The sequence below is a fragment of the Myotis myotis genome, unplaced genomic scaffold, assembly GCF_014108235.1.
Source record: "Myotis myotis isolate mMyoMyo1 unplaced genomic scaffold, mMyoMyo1.p scaffold_m19_p_25, whole genome shotgun sequence".
Classification (NCBI taxonomy): Eukaryota; Metazoa; Chordata; class Mammalia; order Chiroptera; family Vespertilionidae; genus Myotis; species Myotis myotis.
In genome coordinates this window covers 1,940,770-1,967,410 of record NW_023416330.1, presented here as the reverse complement: position 1 = coordinate 1,967,410, position 26,641 = coordinate 1,940,770, and the positions used below count along the sequence as shown (strand labels likewise).

The following is a 26,641-nucleotide window of genomic DNA, read 5'->3' as shown; positions in this document are numbered from 1 at the left end:
CTCTTTCCCCTCCCTCCTCTGTCCCATCAGCCTCTGTCCCCTCCCTCCTCTGTCCCATCAGCCTCTGTCCCTACCCTCCTCTGTTCAATCAGCTTCTGTCTCCTCCCTCCTCTGTCTCTTCATCCTCTCTCCCTCCCTCATCCTATGTCCCATCAGCCTCTTTCCCATCCCTCCTCCTCTGTCCCATCAGCCTCTTTCCGATCCCTCCTCCTCTGTTTCATCAGGCTCCGTCCCCTTCCTCCTCTGTGTCATCAGCTTCTGTCCGCCCCTTCTCTGCCACCTCCCTCCTCTGTCCCATATTCCTCTGTCCCCTCCCTCCTCTGTGCTATCAGCCTCTGTCCCATCCTCCTCTGTCCCATCAGCCTCTGTCCATTCAGCTCTGTCCTCTCCCTCCTCTATCCCATCAGCCTCTGTCCCCTCTCTCCTCTGTGCCATCAGCCTCAGTCCCATCAGCCTCTGTCCCCTCCCTCCTCTGTCCCATCAGCCTTTCTCCATTCAGCCTGTATCCTCCTTCCTCTGTCCCATCTATCCCTGTCCCCTCCCTCCTTTGTCCCATGAGCCTCTGTCCCCTCCCTCCTCTGTCCCATCAGCCTCTGTCCCCTCCCTCCTCTGTCCCATCATCCTCTGTCCCCTCCCTCCTCTGTCCCATCATCCTCTGTCCCCTCCCTCCTCTTTCCCATTAGCCTCCGTACCCACCCTGCTCTGTCCTATCAGCCTCTGTCCCCTACCTCCTCTGTCCCATCAGCCTCTGTCCCCTACCTCCTCTGTCCCATCAGCCTCTGTCTCCTCCCTCCTCTGTCCCATCAGCCTCTGTCCCTTTCCTCCTCCTCTGTCCCATCAGCCTCTGTCCCCTCCCACTTTAGTCCCATCAGCATCTGGCCCATCCCTCCTCTGTCCCATCACCCTCTGTCCCCTCCCTCTTCTGTCCCATCAGCCACTGTCCCCTCCCTCCTATGTCCCATCAGCCTCTTTCTCCTCCCTCCTCTGTCTCTTCATCCTTTCTCCCTCCCTCATCCTATGTCCCATCAGCCTCTGTCCCCTCCCTCCTCCTCTGTCCCATCAGCCTCTGTCCCCTTCCTCCTCTGTCCCATCAGCCTCTGTCTCCTCCCTCCTCTGTCCCTTCAGCCTCTGTCTCCTCCCTCCTCTGTCCCATTAGCCTCTGTCCCCTCCCTCCTCTATCCCATCAGCCTCTGTCCATTCAGCCTCTGTCTCCTCCCTCCTCTGTCCCATCAGCCTCTATCCCAGGGGTGGGCAAACTTTTTGACTAGAGGGCCACAATGGGGTCTTAAACTGGAACAGAGGACCGCACAAAAGCATGGATGGAGTGTTAGTGTTCACTAATATAAATTCAAAGTAAACATCATTACATAAAAGGTGAAAGTCTTTTTTTTTCAATAGTTTTATTCATTTCAAAGAGGTTGGATACAGCCCGCAGGCCATAGTTTGCCTACAGTTGCTCTATCACCTCCCTTCCTCTTTCCCATCAGCCTCTGTCCCTTCCCTCTCTGTCCCATCAGCCTCTGTCCCCTCCCTCCTCAGTCCCTTCAGCCATTGTCCCGTCCCTCCTCAGTCCCATCAGCCTCTGTCCCATCAGCCTCTTTACCCTCCCTTCTTCTGTCCCATCATCCTTTGTCCACTCCCTCTGTCTCATCAGCCTCTATCCCCTACCTCCTCCTCTGTCCCATCAGCCTCAGTCCCCTCCCTCCTCTGTCACATCAGCCTCTGTCCCTTCCCTCCTCCTCTGTCCCATTAGCCTCTGTCCCCTCCCTCCTCTGTCCCATCAGCCTCTGTCTCCTCCCCCCTCTCACCCATTAGCCTCTGTCTCCTCCCCCCTCTGTCCATTAGCCTCTTTCCCCTCCCTCCTCTGTCCCATCAGCCTCTGTCCACTCCCTCCTCTGTCCCATCAGCCTCTGTCCCCTCCCTCCTCTATCCTATCAGCCTCTATCCCCTACCTCCTCCTCTGTCCCATCAGCCTCTGTCCCCTCTCTCCTCCTCTGTCCCATCAGCCTCTGTCACCTCCCTCCTCTGTCCCATCAGCCTCTGTCTCCTCCTTCCTCCTCTGTCCCATCAGCCTCTGTCCCCTCCCTCCACTGTCCCATCAGCCTCTGTCTCCTCCCTCCTCTGTCCCATCAGTCTCTGTCCCCTCCCTCCTATGTCCCATCAGCCTCTGTCCCCTCTCACCTCTGTCCCATCAGCCTCAGTCCTATCAGCCTCTGTCCCCTTCCTCCTCTGTCCCATCAGCCTTTCTCCATTCAGCCTGTCTCCTCCCTCCTCTGTCCGATCTACCTCTGTCCCGTCCCTCCTTTGTCCCATAAGCCTCTGTCCCCTCCCTCCTCTGTCCCATCAGACTCTGTCCCCTCCCTGCTCTGTCCATCAGCCTCTGTCCCATCAGCCTCTGTCCCCTCCCTCCTCTGTCCCATCAACCACTTTCCCCTCCCTCTTCTTTTCCATCAGCCTCTGTCCCACTAGCTCTGTTCCATCAGCCTCTGTTCCATCAGCCTCCTTCTCATCAGCCTCTGTTCCATCAGTCTTTGTCCCCTCCCTCCTCTGTCCCTTCAGCCTCTGTCCCCTCCCTCCTCTGTCCCATCAGACTCTGTCCCATCAGCCTCTGTCCCATCGGCCTCTGTCCCATCGGCCTCTGTCCCACTGGTTTCTGTCCCATCAGCCTCAGTCCCATCAGCCTCTGCCCCTCCCTTCTCTCTGTCCTCCCTCCTCTGTCCCATCAGCCTTTGTCCCAGCAGCCTTTCCCCCTCCCTTCTGTATTCCCTCTCTCCTCTGTCCCCTCCCTCCTCTGTCCCCTCTCTCCTCTGTCTCATCAGCCTCTGTCCCCTCCCTCTTCTGTCCCATCAGCCTCTGTCCCATCAGCCTCTGTTCCATCAGCCTCTGTCTCCTCCCTCCTCTGTCCCATCATTCTCTGTCCCACTGGACTCTGTCCCATCAGCTTCTGTCCCTGCTGGCTCGGCACCCTCGCCATGTGAGTCCCTCAGACTGGGCCCTTGTTGCAGGAGCAGGTACCCAGCTCCCTGCTCACCTTCCCTTTGCAAGCAGTGACCGTCCCTAGTCACCACCTGTGGACCACCTGCTCATTAACTGTGGCTTCTCCCCACGCGGGTGAGGGCGGGAAGGGGCGTTCTGCTCTTAGCTGCACACTCAGGAGCAGCGTGTCCTGATTCAGTAGGAGGGCGGCTGCTCACAGGAGGCGACAAGAGGCGAGAGCAACCCCGGCAGCCAGGACTGCTTCCTGGGCATCAGCATCTGTTTCCCCGACCCCTCCTCCCGCTGCCCCTAGGCTTTAGTATGCAAGACTGTTGGCATCGCCAGCCTTCCTCACTGGGGTCTGAACCCCAGCGAGGTTGAGGTCAGACCCCACCTCAAACCTAAAGGAGAATTGGGACACACGGCTCTGCTGTGCCCACGCCTTCGGTTCTGTGCCAGCGGGCACTGTCTCCTCCCGGACTCACTGTGAGCTCAGCGCCGCTCCTCGGTGCCCAGCCAGCCAGCGAGTTCCCACCTGCTTTACTAATGTCCCCTTATCCACCGAGCGGGTGCGTGAACCAGCGACAAATGAGTGAGAAACATGAGAACATCTCTGCCTGGGCATGGAGCAGGAGAGCAGGAGGGTCATCTGCATCATCATAAGTTCTGGAAGCTTCCTTAAGACCCCACCGTGAAAATGTAGGGGAAGGATGGGGAAGCCCAAAGAGAGAGGCTCACAGAGGAATAGGAGCCTGCGTGCTGCCTCAGCCTCCCCTCCCCTCCCCCCCCCCACCCCCCCCCACCCCCGTCCCCAGCAGCGTTCTATGCTTAATGAGACGAGTCCATTAAAGCAGTGACGCCTAGAAACCAGGCACACGGGCAGGGGCAGAGCCGTCTGAAGGCTGGCTGCTCAGGTGTCCCAGGGCGGATGCTGCTATCAGTTGAGACCGGAGCCATGTCGGCGGAGCACCTACAGGTGCCTCTCCATGTGGCCTGGACTTCCTCACAAATGGGGGTTCTTAAGGGGGAGTGTCCCCAACAAGAAAGAGCCAGGGGGGAGTCACACCGCGTTCTGGTGGCTCAGGCTGCTTTGGAGACTGCCCCAATGGAAGGCAGAGGACAGGGGCCTCATCTGCTAGTGGTGAGGACTGTGTCCCTTAGTGTCAATTCCTGGGAGAGCATGGGAGACAGAAACACTACCAGGGCCAACTTAGGAAAGTGCAGTCTACCACACTCTGCAAGTGTCGAGCTCTGCCAAGTCACTTATACTAAAGTGTAAATGACTCCCCAGAAGAAGAGACCATGATAACCGGAAATGATATCAAAGGTTCTTATGGGTTCAGCAGTGGAAGGCGCGTCTGATGTTGTTTGTCTACCTGGGCAGCTGAGTCCCTTCGGACCTTCCCAACTTAGTCCGCCCGGGGAGTTGACTCATGCACCAAGCGAGGCATTGCAGCCACAGGCCGACTTTCACCAGGGCCCGGGGAGAAAGAGCAAAGTGTATCTGGCCCACCCATGAGACCTGGGGTAGACGCCGAAGTCCTCCTGGGGCCTCCCGCTGTGGGCGACGGCCGCCTGGGCAGCAACAAGGACCCCAGAAGCACCTTGTCTTCTGCTTCCGGAGGCAGCCGGCAGCTGTGCAGTCCCCGAGCGGCTCCCGGCACTGCGTTTCTGATAGGCCTCCAGGAGCAGGCCCAGCGCTGAGCCACTGACGACAGGGGAGGTGACTCAGTGTAGAACAGCAGACGAGAAGGCAGGAAGGATTCTGCGTCTTGTCAGCCCAGTGTCGTGCGTGCGTCCTTGACCTCTGGCCATTCAGGGACCAGAGATGCTGCCACTGTGTCTCCGCCCCTCCCTGCCCTGAGCCGGACCCAGCAGAGCAGTGTGACCATGTGGTGGGGTCGACCTGAGAGGATTCGGCCTGTGGCTCCCCACTCGCCTGTCCTCTCCAGAGAAATGAGGCTCACCACCACGGGGGGCCCAGCTCCCCACGCCTCCACAGCCTCCCGATTCCCTCCCAGTCATGTCTGTGCGTCCCTGACCCGCTGGGGTTTCTCTGCAGCAGACTTCGGTCCATGCATGGCCCATGTTCCGGGAACCCCTGGGCATGGCCCTCAGGGAGACGTCAAGCAACTTCGACCCCAGCCTCCTGCGGCCTCCTGACTCGCCCTTAACCAGATGCACCCCAAAGCCACCCGCAGGGCATTGGCAGAAGAGGGGCGTGCCCTCCCCTGACCCCAACCAATCCTGCCGGCTCTGCGTGGAGGGGGCTGGAGCACTGCTACCCAAAGCACCGTCCCCACGGCTTCCCTGGGAACCTTCCAGGCAGTGCGGGGAATGCGGTCCCTCCTCTCGGCTGGGCTGCCTTATCCCACAGGATTTTACGCCGCCCGGACAAGCCCTGCCATTGCTTGGCAGGAGTGAGTGACCCGGCTGTGGACCCGGCTTCTTCAAGGCCCGGGACAGGAATGAGGAAATGTGCCCAGACCCGACTGTGCGCCTAAGTACGTGGATCATAGTTCAAGGGAGAGGCGGTCACCCAGTGAATGTCCCAGCTGTGTCTCTCTTGTGTGACTGACATGGTCCCTGGACAGGATGAGCAGGTGGCGGGAGACATATGGCCCAGCTTCCCCGCCTGGGACTTGCTCGGAGAGGCAGGTTATCGCGCAGCTCACTGAGCCGTTCGCGCACTGCGCCCTCTGCCTCGCTAAGCGGGCGTCCCGGAGCACAGGCTTGCAGAACACGCACGTTTGTAATTAGTGCAAAAATGTCAAGATGTCGTCGGCCTGTTAGCTCCCTTTAGGTCTGAGGGCACGTCTAGACACGGGACACACACGGACGGTGGGAATGAGAAGCGAGCGAGCCCTCCCCGCCTGCTCTCCTCTGACCGAGGGCTCAGGGCCTGTCTGACAGGAAGGTGCCGCACAGTGCGTGGTCCCTGCGGGGCCGGTGGGCTCTGTTCTGTCAGCTGGGGCCTCCCTGGGCCTGGGCTGGCCGGAGGCCAGGAGGCAGTGAGCGGGAGAGCCACAGCCAGACCCCCACACTGGCTTCGCGGACTCCGCTCCCTCCTCCCTCTGCCCTTGACCCTGCCCTTGACTCTGCTCCCGTGATTTCTGGCTCCTGACGGCTCCCTCCCCGCAGCCCGGCAGCACAGCAGTGATTGAGCAGAACCTCCGAGGGCATGGCAGACGGCACCTGTCCTGCTGGAGCCTCTTCCCACCACCCGGTCCCCGGACCAGGGGGTCTGTGCAGCGTCACTCCATCGCCTCCTCCCAGACAGGCCTGGGGGTCCTGGAGGCGCTGGACATCACAGGCCCAGAGGAGCCGCCTGCGTCCTCTTCTTCTTTGACCTCAGCAGACCCTCGGTTTTATGAGAAGCCCGACTCAGAGGAGCCTGGAGGTTACTCATTGGAGGTGGCCCCTCGGGGGACAGAGGGGGACCCGTCAGGCGCTCGGGGAGGCAGCGGAAGTGGCTGGAAATCCATTTTCACGGAGCAGCTGTGCCCACGCCTGGGGGGTGGGGGGAAGTCGGCACACTGAGGTTCCCGCAGTGGACAGGACTCTACTGAGCAGGGACAGAGTCACCTTGGCCGGCTGCAAGCCCGTGCCGCGTTGGGTCAGGCCCTCCCGCAGGCTGCCGGCAGGCCCGGAGGCCTCGCACAGCGCAGGGAGGAAGTATTCTGACGGTGATGGAATGAGGGGTCTAACTCCTGGATTTGCGGCTACCGGTCCCACAGCACATCAGGGGCCCCACTGAGAAGCCTCTGCAACGAGAGACGTTCTCACAGTGGCTGTGACGGAGGACAAACCGCACCATCGGTCAGCGTCCCCAGGCCCAGGAGTCTGCCCCTGGCCCCGGAGAGAGAACAGCAGCAGGGCCTCCCCAACATGGCCCGGAGCCTCAGCCCCCTGAGACTGTCTGGTCCCCGTGAGGTCACAGCCCACCGAGCGCCAGGCCTTCGCCTGGCTTCCTGCCCCCAGCCCTCCCCGCTGCGGCTCTGTCCCAGGCTGTGGTTCGAGCGCCAGGCCTCCGCCTGGCTTCCTGCCCCCAGCCCTCCCCGCTGCGGCTCTGTCCCAGGCTGTGGTTCGCAGCCATGGTCCCTGCACCCGCCTTGCTCTCTCAGCATGAGCTCAGGCCCCTCAGTTGCCATTCTGTCACCACAGGCGCATAGAGCTGGTTCACCACAATAAACGCCCAATGTCAAACCCTGCAATTGCTGCTGACGGGTCCCGGCCCCAGCTGCCTGCAGTGTGTGGGTTCTTGACTTCATGCAGGAAAGATCTGACAAGGCGAGTCCAGGGGATTTGTGTTTATGAAAGCTGGGGACAGGAAACCAGGAAGAGCTTAGGGTAGAAGAAGCAACAGGAGAAAGTCAGAGAGCAAGGGGGCCTGGGCGGCAGGTTCAGGGCTGAGCCTGGGACAAACTGCCACTGCCCGCTGCTCCCCTGGGTGCCAGTCTCTTTAGGAGAAAAGCTTCAGCGTGACAGGGTGTGGTGTGCTCAGTGAGAGGCACCAGGCCCTTTGTCTTGGGGCTTTTGTCTTCCTTTGACTGGTGGGCTCCTGAGGAACGTCTCAGGGAGGGTCTCAGCAGGGTGTCCGTTAGCTTTCCAGGCGAGTCCTCAGGGAGCTGATGCGTCAGGATGTGCATAGCGAGAGGCCGGGGCTCCTCTCTGGTGGTTTTGGTTTTGGAGAACGTCATTGAAGGGGGACTGGACCGGGCAGGTCTGCCCCCGAACAGTCTGGAGTGTGTAAACCATTCGCTCCCAAGTGTGCTTGCTGGGGGAAGACAGAAACTGGGATTCACTAGCCGGCTGTGAACTGCTCAAACGGTTTGACCTTGTTCAATTATTTTGCCTCCGTTTCTTTATTCACTTGTTAAGGAATTTCCCTGCCTTCTGACTGTCCTGCCACAGAATGGGCCTCCTGTGATGTGCTTGTGGGATGATACTGACCATTATCTCAGACAGGACCCTGGAGGGAGCTAGCTCCACGGTGCACAGACTGTGACAAGAAAGGGTCCCGAGACCAAGGCTGGTGGTGCCAGAGGAGCCCCGGCCCCAGGCTCTGACCTGCTGCTTGGGACATGTCTGTTCTCAGCTTAAATACACGCAGTAGAACTTTTTCCTGGAATAGATATAAGTCCTACAAAACTCATCCATGGTTAACACTCTAGTAGCCAAGATGCTGGGAGAGGGTGGGATACGGGTGTTTCTGGTGGAAATCTCAGACTCACAGTGTCTGTTTCAGTTCTGGTGAAAATGGGACCATCTTATTGTCTGCCACACAGATGAAGTTGTGTCCTTCCTTCAAAGGCGAGGGGCACACTAGCACGGCTGTCCACAAGAGAGTGAGTGTGTATGGGCGAATAAGGGTATACACAGTATAAACACGGTGTACACACAGAACATACACAATATGCACAGACTGTACATACAGGATACACAGGATGCACACAATATATACAGTGTATACATACACACAGGACACAGTATACACACAGGACACACACACTATGCACACAGGATATGCACAGTATGCACGCAGTATACACAAAGTATACATACAGTATACACATGGTATACACACGATATACACAGGATATGCACAGTATACAGAGTATACATACAGTATACACACAAGATACACATGGTATACACAGGATATACACAGTGTACATAGAGGATACATTCACTATACACACAGGATATACACAATATACACAGAGTATACATACAGGATACATACAGGATGCACACGGTATACACTCAGGATATGCACAGTACACACACAGTATACACACAGGATACACATGATATACATACAGTGTACACAGGATCTCCACACAGTATACACATGATATCCACACAGTGTGCACGCAGTGGACATGAACCCCTAGCATCCCCTGGAAGCTGGGCTGGGTTTCCTGGGCTCAGCCTCCAACACAGCTGGCTCATTCCCTTGAGTCGGCCTGGCTGTGCCCTGCTTCAGCATGAACTGATTTCCTCTGGTTCTGTTCAGATCAACCTTCCTCAGCACAATAGTAATCCAATTCAAAAAGCACTTGTTAGGTTCACGGTGCTCAAACCTGTGTCCCGTGTCAGGGGATCAGCTTTGGCTCAGCTGGGCCCTGATTGGCCAAGTTAGTGGTGTGAGCGTGGCGTCATCACCGGGTACTTCTGAGCCCTGTTGGATGGAAGGTAAATGCAGGACCCAGGGAGGCCTCTCAGAGGCCGTAGAAGCGCAGTGTCCGGGGCCTCACATCTGGCAGCTCATGGCCGTACCTGCTCACCATGGACCCTGCTCCACATGCTGACTGTTCGCATCTCTCTGTTTTCCCTTAGAGGAGATTTTAAAGACCCACATCGCCCACTGGTGGTCTCCAGATGGTACGAGGCTCGCCTACGCCACCATCAATGACTCCCGCGTGCCCGTCATGGAGCTCCCGGCCTATACGGGTGCCATGTACCCCACGGGGAAGCTCTACCACTACCCCAAGGTAGGTGAGATGCCACGGGAACACACTGCCCTGCCCCTCAGCCCCCCAGCCAGCCATCCCCAAAGTGGGGCTGGGACCTTCAGACCCGTTAGGAGCAATACAGTCAACAGAGGCAGGATGAATTACTTCCCCTTACATGGCATTCTCTCCCCGTCAGTTGAGTTCAATTTGTTGGCAAATTTACCTTATCCTATCTAATAATAGAGAAACATGGTAATTAGCCATACCTCCGCTACCCTTCCCTTGGCTAATCAGCAGGATATGCAAATTAACTGCCAACCAAGATGGCGGCCGGCAGCCAGGCAGCTTGAAGTGAACAGGAGGCTTGCTTGCTTCAGTGACAGAGGAAGCTAAGGTTCCCCACCTGTCTTGCCGGCCTCTGAGCTTGCAGTTTAAGAAACATTGTTACAAATATAGAAGCTAAACAAAACCCCAGAAACCTGCTTTCAGTGAGCCGGGCTTCAGCCAGCAGGACCGCAACATTGTTTCAATTATAGAACAAACGCAGATCCCTGCTTTCAGCCAGCTGGGATCTCAGAGCTGGAGTGAGCAGGACCGCAACAGTGTTACAATTATAGAACCCAAACAAACCAGATACCTGCTTTCAGCAGCCAAGGCCTCAGAGCTGGAGCCAAGCCTCAGAGCTAAAGCTGGCCCAGAATAAAAAAAAGAAAGAAAAAAAGGAGTGGTTGGGAGCTTCAGTCACCCACCAGCCTGAAAACGGCCCTCAGCCCCTCACCCAGGCTGGCGAGGCACCCCAGTGGGGACCCCCACCCTGAAGGGGGTGTGACCACCTGCAAACAGCCATCATCCCCTCATCCAGGCTGGCCAGGCACCCCAGTGGGGACCCCCACCCTGATCCAGGACACCCTTCAGGGCAAACCAGCCGGCCCCCACCCGTGCATCAGGCCTCTATCCTATATAGTAAAAGGGTAATATGCCTCCCAGCACCGGAATCAGCGGAGCAGCGAGGCCTCCTGGCACCAGGATCAGTGTGACAGGGGGCAGCAACCAAACCCCCTGATCGCCCTGCGGCTCTGTGTGTGACAGCGGATGGGGCCACAACCTCCCTATCTGCCCTGCTCTGTTCGTGACAGGGGAAGGCGCCCCGACCCCCTGATCAGCCCTCCTCTGTGCCTGATAGGGTGGAGCTCCCCAACCCCCTGATCAACCTGCGGCTCTGTGTGTGAAGGTGTGGCGCCTCAACCTCCTGATCGGCCCTGCTCTGTGTGTGATAGGGTGCGGCACCCTAACCGCCCCCCATGGGCCCTGCTCTGTGTGTGACGGGGTAGAGCCATAACCTCCCCATTGGCCCTGCCCTGAGTGTGACAGTGGTGGTGCCCCAACCCCCTGATCGGCCCTGCTCTGTGGGTGATAGAGGGCAGTGCCCCAACCCCCTGATCCACCCTGCTCTGTGTGTGACAGGGGGCAGTGCCCCATCTCCCCTATTGGTCCTACTCTGTGAGTGACAGGGGGGAGCTCCCCAACCCCCTGATGGGCCCTGCTCTGTGCATGACAGGGGTCAGTGCCCCAACCCCCTGATCGGCCCTGCTCTGTGCGTGACAGGGGGTGGCGCCGCAACCTCCCTATCGACCCTGCCTTGTGTGTGACAGGGGGCGGTGCCCCAACCCCCCAATCGGCCCTACCCTGAGCGTGACTGGAGGTGGCATCGCAACCTCCCGATCTGCCCTGCTCTGTGCATGACAGGGGGCAGCGCCCCAACTCCCCAATCGGCCCTGCTCTGAGCCTGACCAGGGGCTGCACCTAGGGACTGGGCCTGCCCTTTGCCACCCGGGAGCAGGCCTAAGCCAGCAGGTCATTATCTCCTGGGGGGTCCCAGACTGCGAGAGGGCACAGGCCAGGCTGAGGGACCCCCCCTCCCCTGCTTAGTGCACAAATTTTTGTGCACTGGGCCTCTAGTTTTAAATAATTGAACTGCCGTTAACCTTGTGTCTAAGCTTCATTCCAGGTAACAAACCCTAACACTGCCCACTGCTGACACTCCCCCCTCCTTCCCTTTTTAGGATCTGGTTCTGGGAGGTGAGAGGGACCTGTCTGCCAGCCCCTGGGTCCACAATGGGCTGGCTGCACTAGACTGCCCCAAGCCCCTGCACCCACCTGGTGACAGCGCTCACTTCCCACCTGGGCCAGCTAGTACTAAGCCCCAGCTTCCCACGCCATCAGAGGGCTCGAGAGCTGCAGCCACATGTCTGTAAACAAGACACCCCCAACATGCAGTGGGGAGTTTGCAGCAGGAGGGAGGATAGGTGGTGCACGTCAGTCAGCTCAGCAGAAGTAACAAACACGACATTCAACAGGCATGGTTCCTCATGGGCTACAGGCTGGGGGTCTAAGACAGCTGCCAATGCAGTCGGTTCTGCTGAGAAACTCTTCCAGTTTCCAGCCAGCCACCCCCTCCTGTGTCCTCATGTGGCAGAAAGAGCACTCTGGTGTCTTCCTCTCCTTCTAAGGACACAAACCCCATCATGGGGCCCCACCTCATGACCTCATCTAACTCCAGGTACCTCCCAAATGCCCCACCTGCAGACCCCCTCCCATGGGGGCCGGGGCCTTTCATTTCCATTCGGGAAGAACACAGACACTCCGTCCATAGCAGCTTGTACACAGACCCATTCCTGAGGCTCTTCCAAAATGGGGCCACTGTATAGCGAGGTCCCAGGTAGAGGCGCTTGGGTCCCAGGCCAGAGCTTTGTCTCTTCCATGTTCCTGTCCCAAGGGTACCTGGGTGTCAGCACGTGACAGGGATGTGCCTTTTGACAGAATTCCTTTACTCCAGCTCTGGCTTGTCATCCACCAAACCCGTGGAAAGGCCAGGGTGACAGCCAGATACAGCTAAGTAAGTGTGCTGGATGATGCCGAGCCTCTCAACACACACACACACACACACACACACACACACACACACACACACACTCTACAGCCTGGCTGTCTGACCTTCAACTATCCACCCACAGCTGGAGTGGTTTACCAGATGAAGCCCTAATCTAGGGGTGAGGACCTTGGTCTTACAGTGAGGACCTTGACCTTACAGTGAGGACCTTGGTCTTACAGTGAGGACCTTGACCTTACAGTGAGGACCTTGACCTTACAGTGAGGACCTTGGTCTTACAGTGAGGACCTTGACCTTACAGTGAGGACCTTGGCCTTACAGTGAGGACCTTGACCTTACAGTGAGGACCTTGGTCTTACAGTGAGGACCTTGACCTTACAGTGAGGACCTTGACCTTACAGTGAGGACCTTGGTCTTACAGTGAGGACCTTGACCTTACAGTGAGGACCTTGGTCTTACAGTGAGGACCTTGGTCTTACAGGGAGGACCTTGACCTTACAGTGAGGACCTTGGCCTTACAGTGAGGACCTAGGTCTTACAGGGAGGACCTTGACCTTACAGTGAGGACCTTGGTCTTACAGTGAGGACCTTGGTCTTACAGTGAGGGCATTGGCCTTACAGTGACGGCCTTGACCTTACAGTGAGAACCTTGGTCTTACAGTGACGGCCTTGACCTTACAGTGAGAACCTTGGTCTTACAGTGAGGGCCTTGACCTTACAGGGAGGGCCTTGATATTACAGTGAGGACCTTGGTCTTACAGTGAGGACCTTGACCTTACAGGGAGGGCCTTGACCTTACAGTGAGGGCCTTGGCCTTACAGTGAGGACCTTGGTCTTACAGGGAGGACCTTGACCTTACAGTGAGGACCTTGGTCTTACAGTGAGGGCATTGGCCTTACAGTGAGGGCCTTGACCTTACAGTGAGAACCTTGGTCTTACAGTGACGGCCTTGACCTTACAGTGAGAACCTTGGTCTTACAGTGAGGGCCTTGACCTTACAGGGAGGGCATTGGCCTTACAGTGAGGGCCTTGACCTTACAGTGAGGGCATTGGCCTTACAGTGAGGGCCTAGGTCTTACAGGGAGGACCTTGACCTTACAGTGAGGACCTTGGTCTTACAGTGAGGGCATTGGCCTTACAGTGAGGGCCTTGACCTTACAGGGAGGGCCTTGACCTTACAGTGAGGGCCTTGACCTTACAGTGAGGGCCTTGACCTTACAGTGAGCTCTGGGACAGGTGCTCAGAAGTCAGATTGATAAAACCCCAGATCACTGAGGGTTTGAGATTTCATATTTTAATGGAAAGTTACCATATGCTAGCCACAGAACTCAGGTGCTCTTTGCCCCATGATGCTTCTGCCAAATCAGAGCCATGAGCTGGTCCACCCACCGGACTCTGCCCTTTCGGGGGGCGAGTTTCCTCCTCCACCTGAGCTTCTCCCTCAGTCCCACCCACAGCCCTGCAGATGGTGCAACACCACATAGTCCCTTCCCCTTCCTGCTGGTGCCACTGGTCCCAGGACAGAGGGAGTGAGGGTTCAGAGGGAGGAGGTTCTGTTCCTTTCAAAGGACTTCGTTTTCCCCCCGCTGGGCCACGCCGTCATCACCATCGTCTCCACTTCCAGAATTTTCTCTCCTTTTCCTTATCTATTTGTTTCCAACTCCCAGGGGCTCAGCCAACAGAGTGGTGCTGGCCTGGTGATGACAGGTGGCAGGGAGGGCTGGGCTCAGTGAGGAGAGGGCAGGCTTCCAGCCGCGAGGAGAAGTGGTCGGCTCACACAGGAGCAGCCTGCCCCCAGCAAGCTTTGCTCCTTAGCTCTGAGCTGCAGGCCCCGGGGCCTGTGCCCTGGGAAGACTCCCCAGGCCGGCTCCGGCCAGGCCGCGGTGGCCTCACCTCCCATCCTCTTGTCCCCCCAGGCCGGGTGTGAGAACCCCAGCATCTCCCTGCACGTCATCGGCTTAAACGGGCCCACCCACGACCTGGAGATGACGCCACCGGACGACCCACGGATGAGGTTTGCTCCTCTCAGTTACGTTAGAAAACAGCAATGACGAGGTGAATGGTTGCTGAATGTGCATGGTCTCTCCGGGCCCCGGCGTTTTACTGCTAACGTAAATGTCCGAGAAAAAGGTAATTACCTGTTTCCCATGTTTTATCTGGGTGTCCTGGCGGGGACACCAGCCTGCAGTCCTACATCTCTCACCCTCACCCGGGTACCTGGCTGCACTCCTCCCAGAGGGCCATGGTGTCGACCACAGGTGTCCAGCAGGGGGCGCACTGACTCCACCTTTCCAAACAGCCCACGTAATGGCACTTTTTGTCCCTGACGCCCCATTCTTGGAGTGTCATTCTGGAGCAGCCCTGTACCCGCTGTTTCATGAGCCAACTCCCCCAGAGGGTGAGGGAACAGCGTGCCATTGGGAGGACGTTTTGACACAGATGATCCTGTTATTATTAACATCTAGTGCAGGTGGATTTGTTTTTAATCAAAACAACTGAGTAGCATCTATCAAAGCGAAGTGGCCTGAATATCAGTTTCATTTTGTCCCAAAGTTCAGGGAGCCTGGAGGCGTGGAAACTTCTGGGGCCCACTTATGTGTCATTAAACTCTGCTGAGAATATGGGCGGGGACTGGGGAAGGGGTGGGCGTTCGATTGGCACAGGTCCCCTCACTCAGAACCCTGCAAGTCTATAAATGGCCTGGGAGCCAAGGGCGATTCCTCCTCAGACTCGGCTAACGCCAGCCCAGATGTCACCAGAGCTCTGCCCCTGCAGAGTCCCCACGCTGTGGGCAGCTCCTGGCAGCTCCCGGCTCAGGGCTGGAGGAGTGAGCCTGTGGTTCTGCTGGTCTGAGTGGGGCATTTCTGGCGGTGACGCCCACGGTCACCCTCTGCCCCGTCCACAGAGGAGGTCCTGTAGGACACCATGGGCGGGGTGGGGAGTCCAACCTTCCTCCTTTAGGGACTGTAAAGTGTGTAAGCGCCTCAGGCGAAGGGCTCCCTGCGCGTGTCCCGCCCGGGACTGATCCCCCTCTTGCCTCCAGTCCCCAGGCCTGACTCTTACAGCCTCTCCCCGGGGAGTGGGCCCTGCGCGTGCACCCATCGCTGGTCCCGGACTGAGACCCGCGCGGCTGGCACTGCTTGGCTGGGGGAGAAGGAGCGCTGCTCATTGCTCCACCTTCTCCTGATGCCCACAGATGCCCGCTTTCCCGCAGCTCCTCCCTGCCCACCTCCTGGGCCCCGCCCAGCAGACTCACTGAATTAATACGGCGTCCCCTGGAACAGGGAGCCATGGGCTGGAGCGCACTGGAAACCTCACTTGGTTTGGTGGTGCTGCTGCCGCAGGCTGGTCCGCTCCGGGGGCAGGAAGCACGAGCTCCCTCCGAGCCCGAGCTCTGGCCGCCCTCAGGGCCGCTCGCTCTCCTTTCCCGCGCTATTGGTGATGCCCTTTCTCCCGCAGTGCACAGTGCGAGGCTGTCATACCGTCTGCGGCGGCCACCCTGTCACAGCCCCTCCCTGTCACACTCCCTCACACTGTCCCAGGTGCACAGACAGATCAGACACCGTGCGCCTCGGGCATCTGTTTCCTGAGCAGTTATTATCCGCCACCCATGAGACTGAGGGTGCGGTGGGTGGGGAGGCACAGAGGGCACCTGAGCCTGGGGACTGAGTGAGCAATTGCAGGAGGGGGGGCAGGAGAAAGCGGGGGGGGGGTGGTGATTAGTCTGGAGGTGGCAGCACTTGTTGAGGGCAGTGTCTGCCACCGGCGTCTGGGGCCGGAGCCTCTGCTGTGGGGACGCCCTGGCGCTGTCGTGGTCAGCAGTCCTGGCCTCTGCTCACTGGGGTCAGAGCACCTCCCTCAGTGTGACAATCACAGACGTCTCGGTCACTGCCCGGTGCCCCCCCAGTCGAGGTCGGCTGGTTGACAGTGACAGCTGCCTGAGTTCCCATGCTGGTCTGGCCTGGGTCCTGCCTCAGTTTCCTCCGCTGCACAGTGAGATGAATATTAATAAGAGACGTGTTTAATCTCAGGGTGGTTGTGGCAACGGAATGAGAGAATGCACTCGGCACAGGGCTGGCTCGCGGGCGCCGCCCGTGTCCTGGCTGTAAAGTCCACCTGTCCCTGGCGCTCTCCCCTGGGGGACTCAGCCCGGCCTCATCCTCGGAACCTCTGGTTCATACCCGCCCCCCCCGCCCCCGCCCACCCACCCACCATGGCCACTCCCACTGGTCAGGCTGTGACTCTCGGGCAGGCAGTGAGCATGCGGTTACAAAGGGAACCCGTGAGGTGTTAGAACCAGGCCGCAGGGCTGGAGAAGCTGGGTGTGCAGGGACCGTGGGACACAGAAGTGTGAGGGGACGTCTGCTGGATTATGGGTTCAACGGGGCCCTCACTGTGAGCTCCAGGGAAGGCCCGCTCCACAGACACCGCCCATGCCACGGGAAGCCACGCCAGCCCCGGAGGAGCACCCGGGATCCTGTGTGCCTCCCACGGGTTTAGGGTCCATTTCCTAACCATCGCTACATGGCACCCAAACAGAACACCCAGAATCACCTCTAAAGTGGCACAGATCGCATTCTCCCTCTGCTAGAGCCCCACTGGGTTTCCTGTCCCTCAGGGTGAAGGCCAGACATGCCGCGGTGCCCTCAGGCCCGGCTGCCTGCTGTGGCTGCCCAGGCCTGTCCCACTGGCCCTGCAATGACTAGGCTGGGCTCCCCTTCTGTAGGGACTTGGCCCAGGGCTCCCGCTGCCTGACCAGCTCCGCCCACATGACCACAGGGCAAGCCGAAGCCCCGGCCCACTCCCTGCCTTAGTTTCCTGGCGAAGTGTCTGCACACTCCATCTCTGCGTCCCATTGCCCACCGCCCGGCAGGGAGAGGCCAGGCAGCAGGCCCTTGGTGTGACTGCAGCCCCAGCAGGACCGGGCGGAGCATGCGCTCAGCAAACCTCTGTGCAGGGAGCAGCTTCACTCAGCCGTGGTGCCGAGGGGATTCTCAAAGAGTGAGATTCTCCCGCTGCCGGCACCTTTCATCTCAGAAGGACGCTGGAGGGGACGCAAAACTGTCCTCTACCCACCCCAGGCTCTCAGCTGGGCGCTAACAAGACAAAATCAGGTGGTTTATTAACATGTGTAGCCCACGCCACATGATAAAAAATCTCAATGAAAAGTAACTCAAAGCACCTGCAGTGGGAAAGGTCATTTGTAGCGCATTGGCACACAGAGGACGCAGCTTCCGTTTCCAGGACACAGACTGTGGGAGGGACTCTGAGGAAGGCTTGTCTGCAGTTCCAGGGGCTCGTCTGTGGTTCCCGGGGCTCGTCTGTAGTTCCTGGGGACCATCTGCGGTTCCTGGGTTGGTCTGTGGTTCCTGGGGCTCGTCTGTGGTTCCCAGGGACCGTCTGTGGTTCCCGGGGACCGTCTGTGGTTCCCGGAGCTCGTCTGTGGTTCCCGGGGACCGTCTGTGGTTCCTGGGGCTCGTCTGTGGTTCCTGGGGCTCATCTGTGGTTCCCGGGGACCATCTGTGGTTCTCGGGGCTCATCTGTGGTTCCCGGGGCTCGTCTGTAGTTCCTGGGGACCGTTTGTGGTTCCCGGGGACAGTCTATGGTTCCCAGGGCTCGTCTGTGGTTCCCGGGGCTCGTCTGTGGTTCCTGGGGCTCGTCTGTGGGTTCCTGAGGATCATTTGTGGTTCCCGGGGCTCATCTGTGGGTTCCGGGGCTCGTCTCTGGGTTCCGGGGCTCGTCTGTGGTTCCCGGGGCTCGTCTGTGGTTCCCGGGGCTCGTCTGTGGTTCCCGGGGCTCGTCTGTGGTTCCCGGGGCTCATCTGTGGTTCCCGGGGCTTGCCTCTGAGCTCAGCTCTGTCCCCAGGAAAATGAGACTTTCCCTGCAACCCCACCCCCACCCCCCGGCCTCTGACAGAAAAGGGGAGGGGCTGCTTTCATGGCCTTCAGCTCAGAATAGCCATCATGTCCAAAGCCTATTTTGGGTGACCTATTCTGGTTTCCCTCAGCACTGCCGTAGAAAAATTAAAAATCAGATGCCTACTTTGTGCAGAGTTATAAGTAGGAAGGAGACCTAGCCAGTGTCCTCGAAGACCTAGGCAGGGCAGACGGCGACAAAGAAATACATCACATTAAAAAATACCAGCCCACCGGTGTGGCCCGCCGGAAACTCTGCTATGTGCGCCACCGCCAGGCACCACCCTGGCCTCTCCGCCGGTCATCGCAGCTCAGAGCCAGGACAGCGCAGGGTCAGCGGCCGTAAAGATGCTGCCGGGGCCACAGGTGGAAGAGGCCTGTCCACACATGATCCCAGGAGCAACGCTGAGGTCACCTGGGAAATGTTTACGGTAAAGATGACAGTGGTGACCCAGGACCACAGGCAGGCGGCGATGCCTGTCCACACTGAGAGAGTGCTGGACACCCAGAGGACGGTGTGTCCCGGTGGAGCTGTCACTCCGCACGGCGGCCCTGTCCTTCAGTTTCTACAGCGTCACGTGGGAAGCGGCCGCACCAATGAAACCAGCACAGTCGCTTTGCTGGGTTCCAACCTCTCAGAGCCCCTGAGCTGGGAGTGGGGTGAAGCTGTGAGACACGCGGCAGGTCGTCCGGTCAGGAGCCAAGCTGCCTGTGCTGATGGTATGCTCTCTCCTCCAAACACCGACTCGGGTGACCACGGCTGCCGCCCCACGCAGTTTCCTGATGGCCTACAGCACAGCCCCAGAAGGACGCCAGCACTGGGCCCAGGCCACACTCCCCTGCCACCACCTCCCACAGCCCATGAAAGGCCCAAAGGCCGCTCGTTTTTATGTGATCTTACTCACCTTATTCATTTCAATCTTCCGGACCAGGATTTAGGATCTGCTCAGCTCATAGCACACCGTCCCTGCTGGATGACGGCCTCTCTTGTTTTATTTGTGGTGGGTTTTCTTTTTCAAACTTATTCTCTATCCATTCTCCCCCCTCCCCCACTTCCATTGGCACCTGCTTAAAATGCATCTGAGTACCCTTTGTCCCTGTTAATGTTTGTAAAACATGCACTGTGGTGTGTGTGTGTGTGTGTGTGTGTGTGTGTGTGTGTGCGCGCGCGCGCGCACGCGCGTGCGCTTACGTTACATAGATGGCATTGTGATGCATAGAGACAGAGATAGAGACAGAAAGAGAAGATAGAGATAGGGAGATAGGGATAGGGATAGGGATAGGGATAGGGATAGGGATAGGGATAGGGATAGGGAAAGGGATAGGGATAGATAGAGGTAGAGGTAGATAGAGGGAGAGGTAGAAGTAGATAGAGGGAGAAGGAGAGGGAGAGGGAGAGGGAGGGTAGAGGTAGAGGTAGAGATAGACATTTATATGTGCATGTAGATCTGTTTCCTCTTTCCTCGCTCAGCACTGTGGGGACCCCTAGCACATTGATGTCTGTGGGCAGCTCGCTGCTTCTGACTGCACACAGTAACCTCTGGATTTCTGCAAATTCCCAGCAGCTGAGATTCTCATGGCTTCCTCTGTCTCCTCCACATGCATCGCCCATGCAACCCCATGCTGACCCAGAGAGGAGTGCAGCCTTCTTCCTGTACAAAATCTGGGCTCGTATGGAGATTGGCCGCCCATCTACTCCAGTGCAAGGCTTTGCTAAGGGCTAGGGATTAGACAGAGATCATCAGGCAACGAAACATCACAGAAAATCAGGGTCCTCAGTCTTAATGACCTGAGCCTCATGCCACAACATTATACCACCGCCACTACCTTCACCACCACCACCATCACCACACCATCACCACCACAACCATTACCACTATAACCCCCATCATCACCATCACCTCTATTACCACCACCCTCACCACCACCACCATCATCACCACACCATCACCACACCATCACCACCACAACCATTACCACTATAACCCCCATCATCACCATCACCTCTATTACCACCACCATCACCACCACCACCATCATCACCACACCATCACCACACCATCACCACCACAACCATTACCACTATTACCCCCACCATCACCATCACCTCTATTACCACCACCATCACTACCACCACCATCATCACCACACCATCACCACCACAACCACTACTATCATTACCCCCACATTATCACCACCACCACCATCACCATCACCATCACCACCATTACCTCTACCACTATCACCACTATCACCTCCATTACCATCATCATCACCACCATTACCACCACCATCACCACCACCACCATCACCACCATCACTACCATCACCACCATCACTATCACCACCACCTTTATCACCACCACCACCATCACCATCACCACCACCACCATCACCACCACAGTGACCATCAATACCACAACACCACCATATTACCACCACCACCACCATCACCATCACCACTATCACCATCATTACCACCATAACCACCATTACCATCACCACTTCCATTACCACCATTACCACCATCATCATGACCACCTTCATCACCACCACTACCATAACTAGCACCATTACCACCATTATCATGACCACCTTCATCACCACCACTACCATAACTAGCACCATTACCACCATTATCATGACCACCTTCATCACCACCACCACTACCATAACCAACATCATCACCATCACCACCACCTCCATTACCATCACCCTCACCACCATTACCACCACCATCACCACCACCACCTTCATCACCACCACCACTACCATCGCTATCACCACCATCACTATCACCACCACCACCACAATGACCATCAATACCACAACCACCACCACCATTACCACTACCACCACCATCACCATCACCATCAACACTATCACCACCATCACCACCATTACCACCATCACCACCACTACCACCATTATCACCACCACCAACACCACCACCATCACCATCACCACCACCTCCATTACCACCATTACCACCATCATCATGACCACCTTCATCACCACCACCACTACCATCACTAGCACCATCACCACCACCATCACCATAACCACCACCTTTGTCACCACCATCACTTCAACCACTACCTTCACCACCACCGCCACTACATCCATGAGCACCATCACCACCTGACTTGCCTATAGCTGAGTTCTTAATCAGAGATAGAACCAGGATGAACACAAGACCCTGATACCTAACCCACTGCTCGTGCCATTGCCCCAGAGCTATGAAACATAGCATGTTCCACTTCCTGCTTACACTCTCAGGTGGCACAAGCTATATTGCAAGATTTAATTGCAATTAAATCTCCTTCTTGGTTTCTGTCATCAGGGGTGTGGTGTGAGTTTGTTTTTGTTTTTAAGCTTCTTGGGCGATTCTGAAGCGTGCCCCAGGTGGACAAGGCCCTCTCTGTAGCAATGGTTTCAGTGGAATGGGAAAACTGTCGCACTGTCCAATGTCCCCACCTCCATCCCTGCATCCGCTATCGACTAACATGTTTCTAATCCAGGTTTCTGCCCTCCCATCAATACCACAACTGTGGGAAGGTATGTGTTTTACCTGACGTGACTTTGAAATGTGAGAGTGCTCTGGGTATGGACCACAGATGCATGAATGCTCTCTATTGCCCTCAGAGCTGGGCCTATCTCTGCTTCCACTGCATGTGTCGGGGGATGGCCAGGGAGATTCCGATTCCCAGGAGTTCGTCTTAGGCAGCAGTCCTCCAGCTGCTGTGTTCAGTGTCCGGTCAGGTGTGGGCTGTTATCCACGAGGGCAAGAAGCCACTCGCGGTGATTGCAGAAGCGGAGATGCTCCGGGCCAGAGGAGTGATGTTGGTAGGGGCTTCACAGCGTTACTGTTGGTCCCGGTTCCGGTGCTCTCAGGGGAAGCGCCCGGTGCTTTAGGGCCTGGAACCCTGAGCCGTGGGTATCCGGACAAGCAGGTTACGGGGAAGAAAGCGTATTCCACATGGCTGTGCCGTTTGGAAAGGCGGCCAGGTTGTTCCTAAACACTGAATAGATGGTGAGCCGTCTGGCAGGAGACAGTGGGAAAGAACATGGCTTCTGCCTTGCCCACCCCCTTCAGTAAGAACCGCTGCTGGCCACAAGCTCTGCCAGCCGAAGAGCAGCGCTGACACTCGAGGACGTCGGCGACACGCTGCCCAAGGCTTGCCAAGGCCACGTCGCGAGGCCCCCGAGGCTGGGTGACAGCAAACTCAGGGGCAACGTGGCAGGTACAGGCTGTGGGGGCCACGGCCGGCAAGTCCAGGCGTGGCTTTGATGGCAGCGCAGGACCACGGGGTTTGACAAAATGTACCCCCTCGTGTTGAAGGTGCTGGCGTGCACTGAGGGTGAGCGGCAGGGGTCAGAGCTGCCACCCAGCAGGTCTGCCCTGGCTCTGGTCCCCGGAAGGGCTTCCTTCCTGGGACTGTTTCCGGAAGGGCTCGGCATGTCCGTTATGCCCCTCGCACCTCCTCCACAACCCACAGGGAGACGGAGGCCCACGGAGGGCCGGCGACCTGTACAGCCACCGCGGATTCATTCCCGGCCAGCCGGGGCCCGGGCTGGGGTCCTGGCCTGGCGTCCCTGGCGCCTCTGTGGCCGCTCTGTCCGCTCAGACTCCCCTGGCGCCCAGGACGCTGTGAGCAGACCCTTCCCCACACACCCAGCGAGCCCCTGGTCACCGTCAGTGTTCTGAGCGCCTCTCATGCCGGTGCCACAGCCAGGGAGCCGAGGGGTGCGGACAGGGCCCCACAGAGGGACTGGTGAGGGGGGTCACTCCTTCCTCCACCCCCTCCAGGCGCATTTCCCAGGGACTGAGTTCCCGCAGCCCTGCTCCTGGGCTTGGGGTGACTCTCGTCCCCTCCCCGACACCTGACGACACGTCACTGTCTCCTGCGCTGAGTTCCACGGCCCCGGTGGCCATTCCCTCCTCGGGGTTCTCTCGTCTCTGCCTGAAATCGGCCGGGTGCGCCCCCACAGTCTCATCCTCGTCAGCGGGCCTTTGTGTCTGGGGAGAATCCTGGTGAGACTCTGCACACGGAAGGGGCCACCCCACTGTTATTTGAGGGTTAGAGGCCCAGATGCCGCCTAAGGTCACTCCCCGGGGCTAACGGCTCACCCCTGGATGGACCCGCTTCCTGAAGTGTGATTATGTCCAAAAAAATCTGGACTTCGATCGAGAGACTTTACTAGAAAGACTGTTGTAACCGGGAGAAAAGCAGGGCTGCCTGACACAGTGCCCCTCTCCAACCCAGCAGAAGCTCACCTTTCTTTCCGGGGGGAGAGGGAGCGCGGGGAGAGGGGAAGCTGCCAGGCAGGGCAAGCACCAGGGCGTCGCGAGGAAAGTGCCCTGTGAGGTCAGCTGCTGCCAGGAGGAGCTGTACGGGGCACCTTCCACGCTGGGAACAAGCAGAGCTCAGGAGAGGACCAGGCTCCAGTTCGGTCAGGAAAGAGCAGCAGGCAGCTGTGACACGTGCTCAGCTGTGCTGACGTGGCCTCACCGAGTTCACTGTGCAATGGGGACAGCAGAGGTTTAGAAGGAGGCAGCTGTCCCATGGCCAGGACAGGGTGAGGACGAGGGTGGCGGGAGCTGAGGAGCAGGTGCTAGAACCAAGCCCAGAGATGCAGGTTGCCAAGGTGAGGTTGCCATGGGAACGCTGCTCCCCATCCCACCCTCACAGAGGTACCAGTTCTAGAAACACCTGAGCTGCTCTTGACCTTGAGCAGATGGCACAGGCCTCTGAGCTCAGTGTGGCCAGACGGTCAGGACATTTCTCTGTCTGCACAAGACTTGGCCGCATCTGAGGCACAGCGAGTGGGGACGTGGTCACGGAGGCAGTGCCAGGCAGGCCCAGCAAGGCCCTGGCTGGGGAGCGGGGTGGTCATTGGAGCTGCCTGAGCCTGAAGTCGCTCTTCAGGTCCTTCGTCTGTAATGGGGGAAAGTGGGCATCTCAGGACGCATCTGGCTATGAGTCCAGCAGGGCTCAGTATGCTCCCTGGCACGTTTGAGCCGCAGTTGTGGCCTGGACCTCAGGTGAAGGTCTCTAGGGAAAGGGGAGGGGAGGCCCAGGGGGGCTAGTGTGGTTCTCTCCGTATCTGTGTCCCCTCAGGAAAGAAAGGGGTTCATTCCAACAGTGCTGAACCAGGCAGAGCTGGTGAAGGAGAGGGCAGGGAGGAGTCCCACCAGGAATGGGTAGTGTCCAGAAGTCAGAGGCAGCTGGGTCCCTGTGACCATCCCAGGCCTGAGAGGACGGGGGAGCAGTACAGGATCCTGGGGACAGAGAGCCTAGTGCAGCAGCCACCAACAGGGACGAGGGACTTGGTTTGATGGACTCTATGGAGTCATGGAAGCAAATGCCCACTTTCCTCTCTCTCACCCTTGGATCTCCTACAGGTGCTCCTAGGGGGCAGCCAGAGCCCCTTGATGCCACCTGTATGGTGAGCCTTTCCCTCTCATGGGCACAGAGAGAGCATGGTGGGAAAGGGGGAGGGGGCCTGCAGCGTCACAAGGAAGACATCCAGCTCATCCTCGAATGACACAGGAATCTCAGTGCACAAGGGTGTTTAATACCTATTGAGTGGACAGGTCAGATATATGGGTGGGTGGATGGAGGGTGGAGGATGGATGGATGGATGATGGATGGATGAGTGGATGAGTGAGTGGATGGATGGATAGATGGATGGATGGATGGATGGTGGATGGATGGTGGATGGATGGTGGATGGATGGTGGATGGATGGATGAATAGTAGATGGGTGGATGATGGGTAGATGGGTGGAGGTATGATGAATGATGGATGGTGGATGGGTGAGTGGATGGGTGGATGGGTGGAGGTATGATGAATGATAGATGATGGATGGATGGTGGGTGGATGGATGGTGGATAGCTCTGAGTGTGTGAAAATGAAGGCTAGAAAAGGGGCATGAGACTGGCCTCCACCTCTTCTATTCAATAGAGCCCTTCAAGCTCAAAGCATATAAACTATTGAGTAAGGACTCCACGGTTCCTAAGATGCCACATCTCTCACTTCCTTCTACCGCCTCCTGACAGTTGGCCTGCATTAGGGCCAGTACCTGAGACAGAAGGAAAGGGTAACGTGATCTGTGCCTACCTTGAAAGTGAGATTGTGGAAATCTACATCACGTAGTATTTTTGCATTTTGCAACATGCAGCCTGCCTGCCGGCGTACGCGGAGGCACACGCTGCATCACAGGGGACCTTGGGGACCCGGTGTCCTTTCATTCTGCTCAACGGTGTCTTTTTGTTAAAGAACATTTTTTAATTTGTTACGCATGGTATTTCTTTGCTCTAGCTTGATCCGTAGAATAAACAATGCTTTTAAAATGCCAGCATTAATCGCAGGCTCTCCATTTCAGTAGACAAACAAGCCTGTTGTTCCTCACCCTTTCTTGGCACACGACTGTCGGGAGCTCTGCCAGAATTTGGAATAGCGAGATGTGACAGGCACATTCACCCCTGCATGAGGGATGGTGCGCCATCAGTATTTCATGGCAAACAAATGGCCGATGAAAACGCACACACTGCTAACCAGGAAGAGCCGCTGGGCTGGGTGTGAGGGCTCCTCTCTGGACGTCCGAGGGAATGTGTCCCTCAGCCAACGGGGCTTTCAGTAAGCACCCCTCCACATGCTTCCTCCTGGTAGAGCTGTGCTTACCTGGGCGGAAGTTAGGGGCTGCGAGTCTGTCTCCCCACCAACCGTGAGCCCCCCATACAGCAAGGGTTTGGCCCCATGGCTGCCAGCATACAGCGCCGTGCCTATGGCACTGAGCCTGACTAAATGCTCCTGGAATGAACATATTTGTGGGCAGATAGCGTGTTTTAGAATAAAGAGAAAATTAGTATCATTCCCTCCAGGAATCTTTGCTTCCTGCTTACATTTTGGTATTGTGTTCTTTATAAAATGCAAGTTCTATGATTCTCAAAATGCGACGACTTATTGTCTGTGACGATCAAAGAGCTTCGGGAGCTCACCGCATCTGGACCCTGTCTCAGGACTAGGTTAGGGTTAGTTCATTCACCTTCTTTTTTTTTTTTTTAATATATACTTTATTGATTTTTTACAGAGAGGAAGGAAGAGGGGTAGAGAGTTAGAAACATCGATGAGAGAGAAACATCGATCAGCTGCTTCCTGCACACCCCCTACTGGGGATATGCCTGCAACCAAGGTACATGCCCTTGACCAGAATCGAACCTGGGACCTCTCAGTCCGCAGGCCGACGCTCTATCCACTGAGCCAACCTGGTTAGGGGAATTCACCTTCTTAATTACTCTATTTTCCCATGGGCGTGAACTGTGCCCAACCCCTCTTTATTGAAAGCACCTCCCCTGCTTGCGGTGCCTCCGTTCACTCAGAGGATAGTCTGTAAGGG

General features: G+C 57.4%; 1 protein-coding gene across 3 annotated transcripts in view; it reads left to right on the top strand.

Annotated features, from left to right (window-relative positions):
• The window catches only part of DPP6 (dipeptidyl peptidase like 6), a 569,872-nt gene that overhangs the window by 484,001 nt on the left and 59,230 nt on the right, over nucleotides 1-26,641 (top strand). For all 3 annotated transcript variants that reach the window (XM_036356191.1, XM_036356189.1, XM_036356190.1), the window contains exons 9-10: nucleotides 9,319-9,473; nucleotides 14,241-14,338. In XM_036356191.1, the coding sequence (XP_036212084.1) occupies nucleotides 9,319-9,473; nucleotides 14,241-14,338 (253 nt within the window). The remainder of the gene's footprint in view (nucleotides 1-9,318; nucleotides 9,474-14,240; nucleotides 14,339-26,641) is intronic.